At 45.5% G+C, this 18,854-nt stretch overlaps 4 protein-coding genes across 4 annotated transcripts; 1 reads left to right on the top strand and 3 right to left on the bottom strand.

Annotated features, from left to right (window-relative positions):
• Positions 1-1,566: 1,566 nt before the first annotated feature.
• On the bottom strand, positions 1,567-3,210 carry CABS01_11726 (uncharacterized protein; the record flags this gene model as incomplete). Its single annotated transcript, XM_060545080.1, has 2 exons — positions 1,567-2,501; positions 2,811-3,210. 2 exons carry the CDS (start codon positions 3,208-3,210, stop codon positions 1,567-1,569), a joined length of 1,335 nt encoding a protein of 444 aa, XP_060397197.1.
• A 1,819-nt stretch (positions 3,211-5,029) lies between these two features.
• On the top strand, positions 5,030-6,399 carry CABS01_11725 (uncharacterized protein; the record flags this gene model as incomplete). The annotated part of the gene is made up of 2 exons (XM_060545079.1): positions 5,030-5,234; positions 5,324-6,399. The coding sequence occupies 2 exons, from the start codon at positions 5,030-5,032 to the stop codon at positions 6,397-6,399; spliced, it is 1,281 nt and encodes a 426-aa protein (XP_060397196.1).
• A 145-nt stretch (positions 6,400-6,544) lies between these two features.
• Positions 6,545-9,042, bottom strand: CABS01_11724 (uncharacterized protein; the record flags this gene model as incomplete). The annotated part of the gene is made up of 10 exons (XM_060545078.1): positions 6,545-6,612; positions 6,757-6,951; positions 7,011-7,152; positions 7,226-7,576; positions 7,638-7,740; positions 7,814-8,121; positions 8,205-8,246; positions 8,308-8,352; positions 8,414-8,931; positions 8,994-9,042. 10 exons carry the CDS (start codon positions 9,040-9,042, stop codon positions 6,545-6,547), a joined length of 1,821 nt encoding a protein of 606 aa, XP_060397195.1.
• A 3,491-nt stretch (positions 9,043-12,533) lies between these two features.
• Positions 12,534-15,433, bottom strand: CABS01_11723 (uncharacterized protein; the record flags this gene model as incomplete). The annotated part of the gene is made up of 14 exons (XM_060545077.1): positions 12,534-12,645; positions 12,708-12,865; positions 12,922-13,051; positions 13,125-13,247; positions 13,300-13,433; positions 13,496-13,590; positions 13,641-13,770; positions 13,846-14,112; positions 14,166-14,292; positions 14,358-14,500; positions 14,563-15,003; positions 15,066-15,168; positions 15,225-15,313; positions 15,365-15,433. The coding sequence occupies 14 exons, from the start codon at positions 15,431-15,433 to the stop codon at positions 12,534-12,536; spliced, it is 2,121 nt and encodes a 706-aa protein (XP_060397194.1).
• Positions 15,434-18,854: the final 3,421 nt, after the last annotated feature.

Here is an 18,854-nt window from a genome sequence, read left to right as displayed (position 1 = left end):
ACTCTCGATGTTTAGCATGGCGACATGGGTCTCGGGATCCAAGAACTCGAAGTCTCCTTCAGCTTTGTTACCCGCGCTTGCTGCGTTGGATGAGATAGATTTGGCTTGGCCGGAGAGATTGGAAACTTCTGAAAAGTTGTCGGAGTCCGAAGAGCTCAGTACGATCCTGCCAATGCCATGTGGTACCAGAAGAGCCCGCAGACGCCTGTCACTCAATGCGTGTACGCTCAAATGCAAATCTGGAGCACGAAATCCAGAGGCGCAGCGTATAACATCATTTGGCGATGGTTACACACCTATATCCTCAAGTTGATGGTGCTTGATGGTACCATAGGCTTTGATGTCTAGTACCCGTACCCGATCCCATGGACCGTGATGTAGAACCTATCGACAATAAACTTATTCAGATGAGCTGGCTCTGTCAGGGGCAGACAAGGTCTCTACGAACTGGGTCCGTAAGTGACGGCAATCAAACTCGCGGCTAACAAGATGTGACTACCTTTTCAGGCAAGACAAGAGTTGATGGTGAAGTTAGATGTGTCGTAATTGTCTGTGGTCTTCAGCGAGTCAACACTGAGATCATGGTTTACCCCAATCATGCTTTCTCCTTCTTCAAGGGTAACAGCCTCGACGATGCTCGGATTCGGAACTTTCGGAAGGTGAACTTCTTGGGCATCGGTAAGCCTGACAGCCGCTCCAATACCCATGAACACGTATCACGAACTGGAAAGAATAGGCTATCCGTGAAGAGCAGCCGTCTCGTCAATTTTTGTCTTTCTGGCGAAGGAAAATCTTTTTTTGGACTGAAGAGGGGCTCCCGTCAGCGAGCTGCCTGCCAACCAAGAGATGAAGTCGTTCATATGCAGATGTTAATTGAGGCACAATGACATTCTCGACATTATTCTGCTCTTGAAGTACCTGTTCCTGGCCTCAGACGGGCTCTGTATTCCAAAAGAATTGAGAGTAAGCTATAAATCACGATGTGTTAATACACCTTTGCCTTGGAAGATTTGATCTACTGCAGCTCATTTCCCACGACCCACAAACACATTAATTACGACATCTGATTTCCAGCGCCAATCCCCAATTTCCGCTAGCAGACCTTAGTGTTGGATAGCTAGCCGTGGATTCCCAAAAAATAAACAAGTGATTCATGTTTCCGCATATCGTGTCTCGAGTAAAGACCAAGATTGACAAGTAAATGCCATTGAATCCGGCGTGAGTCTATCGCAAAAAGGATGTTAGACAGTTTTGATTACATGTGACTAGAGTACCGTTTCTGTTAAGAACCAGAGATTGATGGAAACACTACTAATTTGCAAAAGTTCAGTGCATCAAAACCAGGAATTACAAATAGAGATCATCCTTGATGCCTCCCCTGACCTCCGGAGCATACTTCTCAATCATACGCAAATGCTCCTCTAACCATCTCCTTCTCAAAGCAAGTTCATTCTTCCTCTTCTTGTCCTCTTACGTAGTCTCATCCAGAATCTCCTCAATTTCTTTATCTATCACGGTGAAATCGACGGCTCTCTATAGATCGCGGATCAAGCGTCTCTCAAAAACCTAATAGATCACGTTCTGGCCCCAAACGTATCTCCCTCGTTGGTAAGTCTTATACGCGACGTAGGCATTTTCTTCCGCATTGGAGGCGAGAATATCCCTCTCCTCGAACATTCCGGCTGCCCTGGCGTGTTTCTCCTGGTCCGCTGGCTCAGGATCGTGGCTTGTCAATGCAGTCGCAGCCAAAACTATGGAGGCTCTGTGTAACTCCTTAAAACGTTTAAGGTTTCTGAAGCCAATTCTGTCCTTGTAGGCTTCAGCATCGATGCTGAGCATAATGTCTTTGCGGTCAAGCTCCAGTCGTTTGAGCTCTGCTTTGGCCTCCGAACCGCGTTTGACCACATCGCCATCAATGTAAGAGCTGTAAAATCTATGGGCCAACTTTTCCGCGTTGATAAAAGGCTTGTGAATCGTGTCACCATACGGATTTTCGAGGAAGTACAGGATAGTCTCTTCAAAGTAGCGGCGGATTGTACTCATAATCACCAGGCGATGGTGCTCCGCAATATCATGGAATCTGACCGACATATAGCGATATAGGTCCTCAACAAAGCGATGATTGACCTGAGCCTGACCTTCGGGACCCATTTGGTCCTTTAGCTTTTGGACGAAAAAATCAATCTCTTGTTTCTCAGTGGTCCATTGATCTACCGGCCATTTTAGCCATTCTTTTGGCGGAGTGGGAGCGGCGTCGCGGTGAAGTGCGTGAGGGCGTACAGATGCACCTCTGGGGCCGAACTCCTCGGGGCAGATAAAGCTTCGATTTCGGAATGCATACTGTATCAAATCATCGACAAAAAACTGTTCCTGGCGAGCAGTTGCCGGCCGTAGCAACGTAGGACCAACTTTACCGTCCTTGATCTGATTCACCGAGCGGTTGTTATCTGACAAGTGTTCGACAATCTTGCTGTGTAAAGTCGAGTGCATGTATCTAAAGGCTGCGACACGGGTTTGCAATGAATCGTCAGCGGTGAGCCCACTCTGCTATTGCAAAGTGTGATCGAGCAGTCTGCGTAGTTCGTTGCTATATCGTGGTAGGTTCTGGCGCCACTTTTGCTGCTGCCATGTACCAAGATATAGAGCCAATTGCTCAGCACCACGTCTCTTATAGGGCACTTCGCTCCAAGGGTTGTTCGGATTCTCGAACCATGCGGTCTCCTTTTGGGAGTCGGGGACTCCCTGCTCGGACCAGTTCATCAACACGTGGAACCGGCCCTTATACTATGAAGTACCTCGATCTTAGTCACTCAAAGCATTCTTCCAAGCTTTCGCCTGCTCAGTGGCCACGTGTAGATTCGCAACATCGGGCTTAGTAATGACGCAGACGGAGCGATCGTAGAAGTTCTTCTCGGCTGGGTCACGCAGTGTCCGTGCCGCCGTATCCACCCCGCCAGCGTCGGAGGCGGCTGGAATAACCGTAACAACAAGCGAGTCGTGACGCCTAATAAACATCCTAGTAATAGATTCAATCTGTTCCTTGGCCCCCGTATCATCGTCGTCGCCGATCAGACCCGGAAGGTCAACGATAGCCAGGTTCTTAATACCAGGCATCGATAGCGTAATATTAAGAATCTCGCTAGAAATACGATATCTCCCGTATTGCTCCTCGGGAACAGCCGCAAGGATGTCTTTAGAGGCATTATCCATAATTTCGTTAAGCCTCCGTTCAAAGTCAACGTCGAAATCCTAGCCATCCCATTCCTCAACAACAGGGGTTAAGTATAATAAATGTTAATTATCGTTATCATCCACTCGCTCAATCTCAGCCCGAAGTTAACTTTTTCTTAGCTTATCCGTAATTTCAGATAGTTGAGTTATGATCTTGGTGACGAACCGCGTGCACATCTCATTACCGACCTTAAAGGGGATCTTCGTAATAGCTCTTAACACAGAGCTCTTGCCTGCGGACTGGCTGCCACAGACGATGATCCAAGGGAGTTCCAAGTCGTGTTTAGTGTGTGAATTACCATCTCGGAGAGCTTTAAAAAGTTTAGAAAGATTGAGGTCATCCTCACTAGCTTTCAGAAACTCATTGGGTAATCGAGGAGTATCAACGCTCGTGTGCGATGAGCCCGAGATACCGTCCACATCTTCATCAGAGTTCTCTGTAGAAGACATTAAGGCAGGATAGCAGGGCGATAATTGTGAAGTGAGGATAGAGTGCGTAAAAGATCGGACAGGCAATAGGGAATATTTAGTCGCGAAGTTTCTTTACGGCCGGCACGGGGGGAGGACCCGGGTCCTTCAGTTTTGCGTCTCATCGCGTCAGTATCAAGGGGCAGTAGTTATCAGCCCCAGGGCTGAGGTGCCTATGTATTCCATCTTTTCTGCGGGCGACTCGGTTCGCTTAGTGGCAAGACGAGTTCGCTCTCTCAAGGCTAATCACTTCTGGCTTCCTGACACGTCTGTCTGACTATGGATAGTTCATTACGTCAAGGCTTAGAGGAGGTAATTATTCCTCTCAAACATGGTCCGTCCGATCAAAGAGTAGAGCAAGAGTGTACGCACGGGAAGCTAATCCACACTACAAGATCAAAGGGCTTCTTAACTTACACGCCCCTCAAGTTACGCCAGCTGCAAGCCTCCAAACCTATCACCCAAATGTATTACAGCATTGATCCTTCTAGTTATGAGCGCTTGGAACGATAGTGACGCTTCTTCATCTTACTATTGAATGTGACTGCCTCAGCTCGCTTGCCTTTCCGTCAATGCCATTCGTTAAACCCAGTCCCTATATCTCAACCGGCCCTCCCTAGACATCGAAGTATGCCGCTCAACATATCCACCGACATCTAACAAGGCTCTAACTCGAAAGTTTCTTTCAGCTAGAAACACTAGTTTGGGCCGAGAGCGTCTGCAAGCGTTTCGTTATTATTCTCCTGTCTCAGCCATGTCGTTTTCCTCAGCATATTCCCTTCACCAGCTTGGCATTCGCGTTCCATTCCGGTGAAGCATTGGGACGTTGGCTAACCGCTACTCACACAGTGGCTGCCACTTAATACATTAGTACAGGCCAATCGGACTCTTCCCCTAGCTGAGGCTTCCGCAGAAATGCACGTTCGAGACACACTTGCTTGTTTGCGCTTTGCAACACACTAAAAAGCACGGATGGCTCAGCTTCAGCTCCAGCTCCTCACATTTGCATTCGGAAAAAAGCCACAAAGGGCACTTGTCGTACCTGTACATGACTTTGACATCAAAATTTCACGGTCTACAGATCGGCACATGAGACACAGCAGCCTTAGGCAAAGACGAGCCTTCAGCCGCCGGAGAGATAGTAATCGGCCTTCACATTGTGCCGCCGGTTCGCCTTGATGTTCATCTTCCTCGCTCATAGCCGATATGTTGATGGGTTCCTGGCTGAAATCAAGAACCAAAAGTCAAAGAGCGAAATTAATGCACAACAGTATCTTGAAGGCGGTGTATTATCCTTTTCTCTCTCACCTTTTGTCCCCAGCAAGCCACAATGGTTGTCGGTCTCGACGATGTCATGGCTATTATGGGAATCATATCGGCTGCAATCTCCGCAACTCAGGCGCTATTGGAAATCATCGAACGCTACAAGCTTGATCAGCGTCTTTTGGCAACATTTCGGCGGTCGCTGGCCCAGGTAAAACATGGTGCTAGAGTATCAACAAACGTCCTCAGACGTGCCCTTGACGCCGCCTTGGGTAAGTGAGAGGAACAGAGGGGAAAAACAATTTGCCTTTGCTCTGCTCGACTTCCGTCTGAACATGATAGAGCTAACCTGCTATGACAGGTAGGAGCCACGACGGGAATTTGACCTCGTGGATCAAAAAGGCAATCGACATTGACAAACGACGCTTGGCTTTGCTTCAAAATACCATCTCGGCCGAGAAATCCGGCAAAAACGAAGCTTATGTTGCATTGGAGAAAGAAACCAAGGCACTTGAAGCATATGCCAAAGGCGCCAAAAGAGAAATCGAGGCCGTTGAAGAGAATAAGTCAACGCAGAGTCCGGTTGATTTGAAAGGGCTCTTCCCTACCTTTGGGACCATGATGTTGCCGACGCCCATTGCCGATAGGGGTGGCAGCCGTGTCTTTTGCTCCGGGGCCGTCATTTGTCAACAGGAGGTGTCGCGACAGATTGCCTACATCCAGAGTGAAGAGATCCCGGGAGGCAAGGGATGGTTCGTCTGCAAGTTCTGTTATGTGAAGATTTCTCTTCCGGAAAAGGAGAAGAAGGAGCCTTTGGCAAAGTTCTCGCAGCCATTCATCGAGGAATTGATGATGATGCTTTGCCGAAGCCATCTTGTCGCATCGTCGTCTGATGGCTATGCATGCTACCGTTGCACCGATTGCTACGGTTCCGGCTCCTCGAGGGACTTTTCCAATGCTTCCGATGTCCTAGCGCATTACTCTTCGGAGCATCCAGACACAATCATCAAGCACATTGAGAAAGCGACGGAGCGCAAGGTTCCTGATTTAGACGACCAACTTGCTGAGGTTGAAACCCCGCTCCATCCCTCCCAAGACGAAGGCGAGGACGTCGACCAGGCGGGAACTGCTCCATGCCAAGATACGCAGGACGCTGACGCACCTATCTCCAAGGCATCGCAGCCCGCTAAGCACATGGCGCAGGATTCTCCACAGAGAGTATCTCCGCGGGTGTCCCCTCAGCCAGTGCCCCCTCCGCAGCAAGCAGCCCCCGAGCCAGTGGCTCAAAATCACGGAGAGAACGGTCGTGTCGCAAACTCAGAACGGTCACATGTTTCATCGCCTTCATTCAGGCCCCGAATTGATAGTCCCAACGTCGGCAATAGTGTAGAGCCCAAGAGAACCGGTCGCAGATTCCAGCAGGACCGGCCTTTTTGAGGAATTCTTTTCTACTTCCGTGGACCATTTACACGATATGAGAAAGGAATTTTCAACTTTCAGACGGTAGTAAATCAATCTTTTCAACTATTGGCATTACTACATGTTTAACCCTAAAACAAACCGACGCGAACTACCAATGCCTTCAAGACTTGAAATCTTCCAAGTCAATAGCCGCATTGGTGAGCGGCATCTTCCCCCCTTCGCGCCTGACTGTGTCCAGTACCACAGTTTCCTCATTGCTCAATACGGTTTTGGTATATCGGTCACCTTGAGTGCGTCAATGGAACGATTCTCGCCTTCCCCTGCTTGCACTGCGTGTGCGAATGGGGATAGAATGGTGTACTCTGCACTTACGGCATCTGAAAGTCGCTGTGGACAGCCCAACATCTGCTTCAATGCAGTAATCGATGATGACACGGGCCTTCTTGCTTCCCATACCCATGAACGGCTTCTTTTTCCGATGACTCTTCGGAGATGCCTCGGAAAGGTCCAAAATGAGGTTCGCGGTCGGCGTTACCGAGTTCGAGTCTAGGAACTGGATCAGCTCATCTGTCGGCGTTGGGCACCGTCCACACTTTAGGAATTCAAAGTTAAGAGATAATACATACTACGAAACCAAAAGGTCGGAATTGGCTCAGTGAAGGTCTTCATGATTTCCAACCGAACGACACGCTTCTTCTGTTCAATATCGGCATCAAAGGTTGTGCTGAAGTTCACAGAGACAGGATTTTTATCTCTTAGAACGTCGTTCTATTCGAATTATCAGAGAACACCCGCGAAGACTGGATTGGCAATGACGCTAATGAGACATGGCATGACACACCTTTCGCACAAACCAACGGACATAGTCTTCAATCCACTTTCCGTCCTGAGAAAGTTTGGAAAAGGGCTTGGCCTCTTTCACAAGCCAATCGACGTTGCTTCCATTGCGCTTGATCCGACATGGGAGCCCGAGAGAGACGCGAGAGTGGTGCTGGGAGAGCATATTCTTGCCGTGGTTCAGGGATTGGCGAAAGAACTCGACAATTCCCATGCAGACTACCATCTGGCCATCAATTGGCTGCCACATATTTGTGTTGACAAGCCTGGGATTATTGGAATCTTGAACGTGCCTCTTGATCCTGTCATAGACGTATGTCGAGCATCCTAGGCCACCAGAAAGGTAGATATGATTCTAGATAGTAAACTTGTCAGAAGTAGGACTTCGAGCAGAAGGGACCTGAATGCAAACCTACGACCTCGGGTTGTCTGCCGCTCTTGACCGGTTCATTGACTATACGGTCTAGCAAGTCGAGAATTTTGTTGATGTTTATATCAAAGAGCGCTCTCAATCCGCCTCTGCGTGTATTGTTAAAACAGGCTTCGCCGATGTAGGCTGAATGCAGCAAGGATGAATACTGAGGCTGCTTACATAGTGAACCGCATCTCTCCATTTAAAATTCCCAAGTCCGAGTTATTGAATGACTTGTCAAGGTGAGGGATGACAATAGAGAAGAAGTCTTCGTCGTCGCGGGTGTCAGAGGTCATTTCCCTCTTTTTCGACTGGATAGTCTCGCTGGTCATCATCGTGGTTCCGAGGTCCTCTAATGTAGTATCATCTAACTCCCCTGTGAGTCTATCGGGAAGGACGAGATTATGCTTGATAGACTCGAGGCGAGTAAGGATTTCCTCTCTAATACCCCAGTCGATCAGCGCTGATCCACATTTCTTGCCTGGAAGCTGTTCAGCATGCTTGATATGAGTGCAACAGCGACTGGATACCTCTGCATACCTTGAACAGGTGTGACTTCAGCCATGCTTACTTGCATGCGCTCAGAGCTCTCGACGATAAAGAAGGCAAGGTCCTGTGACATAAATGAACATCTATGGTCTGGAATTATGGGGAAATAGTCAGCCGAAGCCTACCACTGTGCCTCCACCAGCATCGATGACTACCATGCTTTGGCCATCCTGAGAATATTGCATTAGCAAAGTTGCTCATCAACCTATGACTTGCAGAACTTGTACCCACCTTGACGAACTCATCTTGCGACAAAGTGAAAGCTGCTACTGCGTGTGGCTCTGGCAGGCTCGCCTCAACCGTGAAACGATTACTACTCCCGAAACCAGCTTGCCTGGCAATAGCCACGAATTCGGATCTCGAAGTAGCATCCCAGGTAGTAGGCACGCTGAAGTGGAAGTGAATACAACAGTTGGTCCACGACTTGCCCCCCAGCGTTCCGCCGGAGAAGTGGCCTTCCAGCTTCTCATACAGGCATTTCAGGAATTGCTTGTATAGGACTGTAGCGTCTGCCCGTGCCTTGGAATCCACTTCTGGATTGCAGAAGCTGGTCTTGAAGAATGTCTTGAGGTGGCCATCCCTCTCCGGGGTGCACTCAAACCCCCAGTTCAGAGGCTTAACGTTGAAGCTGTCCGGATGTCGAAACAGAAGCTGCGTGGGGACTTTATCGGCGACTTTTCTCGGGCCCCATTCCTTGAAAGGCAATGTTCTCGGGCCCTGCAAGAAGTTGACGAAGGACACTCCAGTGCCTACACATCGAGGGGGAGTGAGCTGACTGGCAAATGCGAGATGTCTGGGGCAACGAACTCACAGGTCATTCCCACATCAATGCCGAATAGAAGATCGGGCTTTTCTTCCATCTTAAAGATCGTCCCAAGTTGTACGGCAAATTAGTTAACAGGCTCGTGGAAGCGGAATATCTTGCGTCACTTTACAAAGTCGAGAGAAGACTGGCTGGTTGCCCCATGGACCCTTTATGCTTTCGCTTCCAATCAGGCTCTACTACATCCCCGACTTATGTTTATACAAGCCCGGTGGCGCAAATTTCCCAGCCAAAGTACCTGGATGTACCCAGAATGTATCGAAGCCGACTAGCTCATAGCTTCAGCCTCAGCCTAATTTTAGCGGCGCTCTTTAGTGTTCATGCAGAGACATGGGAAATTCGAGTGACTGAGAGTTCGCACCCCTTGCTGCCACACCCTCACCGTCGCCCTTACCCCTCCACCCTCCATTACCTTTGCTCATTAACCGAGCATAAGCAGGCTGCCTGAGTTCCGAGTCCTGACTCCCTTTCGCAGCCAAAAAATCAGGATGATCCGACTTTTATATTCTCTGTCGTCAATCCCGTACTCCAACACCACAACGTTTTGGTATCCTTTTCTCGTTGAACAAGCAATGGCCGCTCGAAGAAACCCCCAAGACAGCACTTCTGGCTCAGCTATAGGGGCCAACACTAGCCTTGTAACCCTCCCTGGGACTGTTCTCGTGCAAAATGGTCTGCAATTACCGACAAACCCAATAAACTCGACACTTACACTTCAGGGCCCGATCGTAACGGTGAGCCTCGCGACACCTACTCAGACCGACCCTCCGGCTTCTAAAAAAACAAACCAAACCGATAATTCTAATAAGAAACTTTCTCCTACTAGGGCCGCGGGTGTTAGCATAGGTACTACCTTGGGCATTCTTCTTTTAGCCTCCGCGGTAGTTTTCTTCCTCCGTCACTACAGGTATCGCAAGCCGGAAAAGATTAAGGCTACCGGCACACGCCCTCCAAGAGACCTCAGAGAAACGATGGGAATTTCAGAAGACCATGAGCCCCCCTATGCAACGAGCCATCTTAGAAATCTTCCAGAGCAGCTCGGAGATAATCACTACATTCGCCGCATGGTGGACCTCAAGGAGACGATCAAGAGCATTGTCGACAACTACATCATTAACGGAGAGTATCTGCAGATCAGCGCTAAAGCGGAGGAGAGATTACAACTCTTAGCGCCGTATCCAGACCATCAATCCTCATGGGCGACTACTTTGCTCGATCGGAACCGTCAACGAAGTATAACCCGATTACTCGTCGCACGAATGCTATTCGGAGGCATTAGATATAACTCTCAAGTCGACACTCCGCTACTTCCGCCGCAGCTTCTGTATATACACAGCGTAATCCGTGAGGGAGTCAGACAAGCCGCACATAGAAGAGGTACGTTCTCCCAAGTCAGATCGCACGCGGTCTCACTGGTTCTTAGTTTGCCACTAATACGAATAGCATAAATAAACCGGATCAACCATGCGGAGAATCTCGACATCTAGCGGCAGATATCTAGCGGATACATGTCTCCCGAGACTGTAACGAAACATGCTAGGTCAATAGTCGATCGTTTAGCTACCGAACTAGCCCTTTTGCTTCCTAATCAACACCGCCGCCAGGACGGATTCCGACGCAGCCTCGAGCGGCTAGCAAGAGACACTGCTATTCTGGGCCTTAAACTTTTTAAAAGTCCAGACGAAGCGATTATAGTATAGGATAGTAGGGAAGTAAGCAAGCAACTTATTATCTATCCTAGTTTAGAGTTTATAAGATTAGGCGGCAATAGTAGTAGAGAATTTTGCGAGGTAGTTAGAAGAGTCTTAGAAGTTGTAAAAAATTAGGATAAATAATTATAGTTTATTATATTCTTAATTACTTTATAAAAGGATAAATCGGCTTTTATAGAATTACTATACTTGGTAGGTTAAGCCGTCTTTTCCTCCTTAGAGAATTTAAAAAGACTTTAGTAAATAGAACTTAAGGGGAAAACTCTATTAAAGATTATAAAACCAAGAAATAAATAGAAAGTAAGTAATTTTATAAATTTTGATAAGGCGTAATTAATAAAGTTATAATACTAAAACATGAGTTAATTTAGTTAGTTTAGTTGATTTATATAATTAATTTTAGGTTCGAAGTTAAGTTGATGAAGAGTGGATTTATAATAGTCTTCTATTTTATTTATTATTGTATTTATTAAAGTCAAGTTAAGTGAAGCGCTAGTGCAAGTTGGCCATATTATGTAGCTAATTTAGTACAGAGTTCATTTAGCAAGTCCCATGTCGAGCCTATGTCCTTGCTCTTGTCTATTATCTCCTTCGCCCTCAACCCGAAGAGATCCCACACAGGGAGGAACTTCTTGTCTCTGTAGTTCTCGTCGGTGATGATGTTCTCAAATGCCCTTTTCAGACCATCCCGCGTCCGCAACAAATCGCCATACTAGGACATCTTTTTCAGTCTTTGGGCGTTGCCTGTGTGATATATCTTCACCAGGTTGACCAGGTAGAGAAGAAGGGATGCCAGCCCGTCCGCGAACACCGTGGCGATCGACGAGCCGTCACGGTACTTAAGCTTTTCGGCCAGGTTCAGGCGTGGGTTAACGTCGTCTGCGACCTGGTTACCGGGCAGGAAATAATCGATTATGCGGTGGTCCTCGGTCAATTTGTCGCTCCACCCGTAGGCGTCTGCCGCGCCGATGCGGAAGATATAGTCTTTTGCCTAGGTGTAGGGCAGTGTATCGGCGCCTTTTTTCTTAATATCATCCGAGGCCGAACAGAATATAAGGATACCGTGCTCTTTGGCGCGATCGATAGCCGTTTTGAGCGCTTTAATAGCGTCTCCGTTCCGGCTACCTGGAGGTTTCGTGTTAGACGTGGCCAGGTTGTAGATTGTCCAAGAAATAGAAATGATATCTACCTTCAAGATTATCGCATCTTCTATAGCCCTTGCTGCGCTGCCAGGATGAATGCATACATTCACCTCGTTCCGAGACCCGATGTTCGACTCATCTTGGATCCGCATGGCGTAGAGTGAGACCCAAGGGTTTAGGCGAATGATGGAATTGGCCATGATCGTCCCGTTTCCGTGGGTGGATTAGTACCATGAGGGATTCTAAAGCGAAGTTCCCATGAAAGACGTCCAGTAGCTCATTCCCATCACCTCGACTTGGTTTCGGTATGAGTTCAGGTTGGCGCGGTCGACGCCATCGTCGATAAGGGCGACCTGGTGGGGTGAGGTCCATCAAGGTCTGCTAGAGTATTACATCGGGGAAAGTAAAAGTTCGCCCTCTTTGGCTAAGATTGACGTATTTTTGCACTAATACGATAGTGTGATGTAGAGGAGAAAGCTCCAACAATTTGGTATTACTAAACATAAACACAAAAACATACTCGAGCAAGAAATAAAAACCCAATAGGCCTAAGTAAGTGACAAGACGTCGAGCAGTAAGCCGACAGACGATAAAGAATGATTTGCATGATAGAGAAACTTGGAAAAGAGAGCCGCTGCCTGAAAAGATTTCTATGTCCACGAGGGACCACCTGCTCAGGCTACGCTAAAGGGACTGCTCATCGTGGAAACACCATTCTTGGGCTTAGGCAGCATAGGAAGGAGCGTCTGAACCCAGCCCACGATCTGAGGCGCTTCGACAGAGATTCTAGAAGTGTGCTGTTAGTTTCCATGAGTAAACCTGTAAGTACTGCTTGAGCGTGAACTCACCTGCAACCGGTGGCAGTGGACTCCATTTTGGTCTTTGACTTGGACTTGGAGGAACTGTGCGATCCCGAGACTGCGAAGGGGCCCCACCCGACGGAGATATTGGCCTGGGTAGAAGAAGCCGAGACTGCACTCTCGAGCTTGGTGGTGTCTCCCGAGAACTATGCTTCAAGTCAGAATCAAGACAGGATGCGTAGTTAAAACAGAAAATGCTTACACTGAGCTCAATGTCAGCAGCAATAACAAAGGCTGTTGGGTAAGAGGAAAACTGCTGATATTCGCCCGCGAGGTTTTTCCCATTGTTGAAAGCGTCTCTCAAGACATCCTCTCCTGGAGAAATTTTGAATCTGCATCGATTTCATCAATACTTGCCACCGCTGCGATGAAAAGCTGTCACGTGCAAGCAATTGGTCAACTTACTCTCCAGAATCGAGCTCAGCGTCAGCAAAAAGCTCTGCGTGAAGCCAAGGCCTTTCAATCTCAACAACCATACAGCTCATACTAACCTCAACATCGAGGTTTGACATGGATGACATAGCCTCCCTAAAAGTTGTTAGTCATTAAATTGCACAAAGCGTGGGTCTGTAGAGCTTACGCGCTGCTTTCTGTATGGCTTGCACTAGCCGAGGCGCGCCACCAACCCCAACCGGCCTTGCCGCAGATGGAGGATGCACTCTGAGATGTCGAAGACTCGGAGTCGCTGCTCTTGCTTGTCACCTTGCACGAAATCTGAAAGGCCCATCAGCAACTATATCGACATACACAAACGTTTCCTTTCTGGTATAACCAACCTTTGTCCAGGAATCAGGACCATCCTCGGCGGCATTGCGCCAGGTTTCTTCGTTGTCGAGATCGATCACATTGCCAAGGCCTGGGTTCTTGAGACCTTGAATGATGTCAGTGGGCCGAACTCCAGAACGGCAGCGCTTGACTTACTTGGGTTAGCCAGAAGCTCATCTCCTGTCACAACAATGCCCTCAGCATTGACGACCGGCAATAACGGTGGTGCACTGATCAAAGGAGCAGCCTCGGCAGCGCTCAACTGTTTCTTGAGATCCTCGATATCCTGTGTGATCTGTGTGACCCGCGCGCCGATCCAGCTCTTAGCCTTGTTCTTGTTCTAGTCCTCATTGTCACGGACAGATCTGTTGTTTCGTTTCAAGCTGGCTTCATCATGTTTTTTCTGCTCGTCGGTCAAGTTCTTGAGCACATTTTCGGTAAGAGGGGCAGCATCGAATGCTTCCTTTAGCCAGTGGCTCTTGTTTGACCCGTTCTCGTCCTGGCCCCGGCTTTTGGCATTCTTGGTGTCCATGTCGTTGTAAACATGGGCGTAAGCTTCCTTAACCTTTTTGTTGTCGGCCGTCGAATCGCTGGACATCACTGGGAAGAAGGCGTTTTTATCGATAGCCTGAAACAATCATCAGTTCTTGATTATAATACCCAAGTACATGGTTGACTGACATCTGCAAGAGTTTCGTGTGAAACAAGCAGACCTTGCAAGCGACGAATTTCCGCACGGATCTCTGCTGGGTTGGGCTTGGCATGATCCTTTTTCCAATTGAGAGTCTTCTTCGCAACCATCGTTGCCCTGCGCTCATGTTAATCCTGGCGGTACTTGTGTGTGGAAACAAGTGAAAGGAGTGAAAGGCGTACCAGCTGACCGGCGTAAGTACAACGCCGTTGTACTCACTGGACCCATCAGAAGCGATGACAGTAAGGTTTCTGTAGGCCTCCTTGCTGTTCTCAATACGCTTCATGCCCGACGAGATGTCAACGATCCCAAAATGAAAATCCACCTAGGTAGCCCACGGCCATCAGCATAGCTTCAAGTAATGTATTGTGGCAAGTAAAGCCCTACCATGAACTTGTAACCATGAACTACCCAGTCCATATACTTCGTTTGGATCGTGTTCTTGTATTCTCGCGCGTGCTCTTGAATCCATTCATTGTACTTCTCCTGAGAGGCCTTGACCTGGGCAGTCGTAGCGCCAGCGGGTGGTGTGAGGCCCCTCAAGGTTTCAGCTTGAGCCCTCTGGTATTCAGCTACTTCCTTTGCCCACGCTGACTGTTTCATAACATATGTCTCAACCTTGGTTCGGCCGTTACCACTGGGAGTGTCGTCCGATGAAGTCAAATAACCCATTGAGTACTTGTAGCGCTCTCGGATTGTTTTGAGGCGCGGATCGGTGATATTTCCAGTCTCGTTGGATACAACACCAGAGACAGAGGCCTCAACAGGTACCAGGAGATCAAGAGCTGCGAGATAGCTTCGAGCAACAGACTTGCCCGTTTTACCGGCCTATAAGACAGTGCCACTGGGTCAGTTGCTGGCCTTTCTTGGAGACCGGTTGGGAGACTTACTGTATACTTTGACAAAGGTATCATGCCATCAACGAGTCGTGCCTCCTTCACCTGGACATCCAACGGCGGTTTAATATTCTTCGAGACATTGTAGTAGTAGTCCCTAGAATTGTGGTTAGTGCACCTGTGTTGAATGCGGTGATGTCTGCATTTACTCACTTCCAATCAATTACAGTCCCAGGTAGCGAGACAGTAAGAACTTGGTTGCTGGCAACGGGAATGGAGGACGCGATGGCGCCTCGAACGGTCTGCATCGATCAGCCTACCATCATAAAGTTACACAGGGAGTTACACGTTACCTCAGAAGCGTTAGTCATGGCCGCCAAAACCCCCTTGGCCTGGGTCTCGGTTGATGGCGCGTCCGACATAATGCCTATAATAGAGGCGATTGAGAATACGAGGGTGGTGGAGATAAATAAATTTGGGTTGAGAATATGTGAGTGGTGCTTGGGGTCTGCTCCAAAAACAAAGGTAGGGCATTGCGACCGCGATGTCGCCTGCCTTTATACCTCAATATGAGTTCTCCACCCACGTATCTCATCAAGAGTCTTCAGGTGGGAATTGCCTTGCCCAGGAATAAGATGTTATGGGACCCTAATCGTAGTCTAAACGTGTCTTCGTGATCGGCGCGTGGTCGCCCCTACTTACCTCAAGAAGTCCATTTTCAGTATGCTAACCATGTTCGTCAAGTCCTCCGGATCTCTACATCCTCATCATCACTATGGCTGAGGTCAATCTGTCACCGAGATGTGATAGAACGGTCTAGGTCATAGTGAAGGCCCCGGTTAGGTATCAGTCCGGGAGGGGACAGAATTCCTGTCGTCCATGCGCAAAAGGACCTGCCTTGACCGAGAAAGGGATAAGTCGCCTAAACCAGGAATGCTTTTGCGAAGTGCGTCGTTGGCTTGCCTCACTGAGGCCCTCAACACTGCGTATCTCGTGGACCTAGGTGGCTGGCTGAGTAGGCCATGAATTGTCTACGAGAACGAAATGATCTGACCACAATTGTGGGTGCTTATGTATAGATTTCCGAGTCTGGATAATCTTTCCGGTTAGAGGGTGCTTCGACATGGACTGGTAGTTCATTCCTCTTAGGAAGTTGCTTTGCTAGCGGATACTCTCATCTTGGACGTAGATGATGAGTGTCCACTGGAATCTACGTCCTTATTAAGACTTTTCTAATCTTATTATAATACGAGTGTACTATCTAATTAGTTAATAGCATAGATCTATAACCGGACTATGGTATTAAGATAGAACTAAATTGTCTCAGACGAGTTATATATCTGAGTGACGTATATGTTAAGTTGCTTAAGATGATTATAATTAGAAGTCTGGGGGTAAAAAGCTATAAGTACTAAGACCTATGTTTATGAGGCTGACCTATCTAAACCGCGCTATTCTTAAAATAGGATTTAGCTATACAAAAGCGATACTAGGGATACTATGTGGCTAGCTAAAGTCTGCTTTATACTATAGTAATTAGCTAGTTATTATAGTATAATATTTAAGTTATTATTTAGATATATTACTTATAGTTAAGACTTATAACTAAGAGCTTAAATTAACTTAGTAGCTAGCTAAAGCGCTAGCGCCTAGCTATATTAGCTAGGGGCTTATTATTAATTTAGTTAGTTTAACCTGCGCTAAAAGTATAATATAGTTAAGGCGCCCTAAATACGCACCTCGCACGTCTTTATTATATTTTCTAATTATAGTCTTAAGATAATAACTTTGCTCCTACTTCCTCTTCTAAATCGAGCTAGAGATTTTATTCTAAGCTAAACTTAAGTCGCCTAATTTTTCTACCTCTTGGGAAGCCTAGGTATATGTAATCTTAGGTAAGCGTGAACGTCGTACTCTATTAAAGTACGTACTTAGGGGTTTTTAGGTTCTTTTTTTTTATTTATTAGGGTGCGGGCGCGCGGGCAGTAGCGGTGCGATTTTTTATAGTTGTAAAAAATTATGGGTAGTAGGTAAGATTTATAGCTATAAAAAATCTACGGCGTGCGCTATTACTAAACCCCTCTGCCCGGAATTTATAGTTATAAAAAATTAATTATAAGTAACCGTATAGCTTATTATTAAAATTTATAGCTATAAAAAATTAACTACGAGCGACTATATAGTTCGCTATTAAGATTTATAGTTATAAAAAATTAATAGTGAGCGACTATATAGCTCGCTATTAAGATTTATGGTTATAAAAAATTAATAGTAAGCGATTAGTAAGCGTATAGCTCTCCTATCTCGAGATTTATAGCTATAAAAAATTAGTAGCGAGCGATCGGTTAGTATACGACCTATTATTAAGATTTATTAATTAAGTGCTAAAGGGTTAGGCTTAAAAAAAAAATTTGAAATTTATAAATCTTAAATACCTACTACCTTAGCTAGCTTTTTACTTACTAATAGTAAATAAAAAGAGTTTAATCCTAAATACCTATATTAACTACTTAAGCTAACCTTTTACTTGCTATTAACGAGTTAAAAAATAATTTAGGATTTATCAACCCTAACTACCTACTACTTTTACTAACCTTTTATATATTATTAGCGAGATAAAAAAATATTTAAGATTTATAAACCCTAAATACCTAGGCTAACCTTTTACTTACTATTAATAAGTAAAGAAATTTAGGTATTAAATACCTCGTTTAACTAGCTAAGCTAGCCTTTTACTTATTATTAGTAAGTAAAAGAATTTAAGTATTAAATACCTCGTTTAACTAGCCGAGCTAGTTTTTTACTTATTATTAGCGAGTAAAAGAATTTAGGTATTAAATACCTTATTTAACTAGCCGAGCTAGCCTTTTACTTACTATTAGCGAGTAAAAGAAGTTTAGAATCTATAACCTAGTTAACTTTAATTATATTTCTTATTCTAATCCCCTTAATAAATAAAAGTAATAGTAAATCTATTACCTTTCGTTTTGATTTTCCTTTTTAAATTTACTATAAAACCTTTATTATTTTAAGATTTTTTTTTATTAAAATCCTATTTATTATACTCGTTTTTATTATATTATATAGGTTTTATATAAACGGTACTCTTTTTATTAATAAACTATAAACTAACTCTATTTTTTTTTTTTAATAAACTAAGACCTCCCTATATTTTTTTAGTTTTTAATTATTTATACTACGAATTAATATTTTTTAGTAAAAATATTAAAATACTTAATCTTAATATATTAATTAGAATCCCTAGTATAATAAACTAATAAATCGTATTTAAAAATCCTCGCTCCTTTTTTAAGCTTAGCTTTTTTATAAAATAGCTCGCTAAGTAGCTATTAATACCCTTCTTTTAGCTAGTTATAAAACTATTTTTTATAAAAAGCTTTATAATCGTAGTACTTTAGGCCCGCTTTATAAATAAAGATTTTTTAAATCGACTTATAATTTCTAAAACTTATATTATTATACATATATTCGGATTTATATAGAAGCTGTCCTTATCTTAGTAGATATATTTATAATACTCTCCTATTATTTAACTAAAGAAGCTAATTTTAAGTACTCTAATTTAATAAGCGTTTCTATAAGTCCTTTAACTTTTAAAACTCCGTTACTTATTAAAAAGGAACCTACTTTATACTTAGTTAATAAGTAATATAAACGATTTTTAAAAGTTTTTTTAAATATTTAGTAACAGAAAAGTTCGTTAGGGTTAGGGTTACTTAGGGTTAGGGTTAGTTAGGGTTAGGGTTAGGGTTAGGGTTAGGGTTAGGGTTAGGGTTAGGGTTAGGGTTAGGGTTAGGGTTAGGGTTAGGGTTAGGGTTAGGG

This window comes from Colletotrichum abscissum, assembly GCF_030869225.1.
Source record: "Colletotrichum abscissum strain IMI 504890 chromosome Unknown Scaffold_33.1, whole genome shotgun sequence".
NCBI classification, from domain to species: domain Eukaryota; kingdom Fungi; phylum Ascomycota; class Sordariomycetes; order Glomerellales; family Glomerellaceae; genus Colletotrichum; species Colletotrichum abscissum.
Note: the sequence above shows the minus strand (reverse complement) of the source record. Positions and strands in the feature narration are given on the sequence as shown.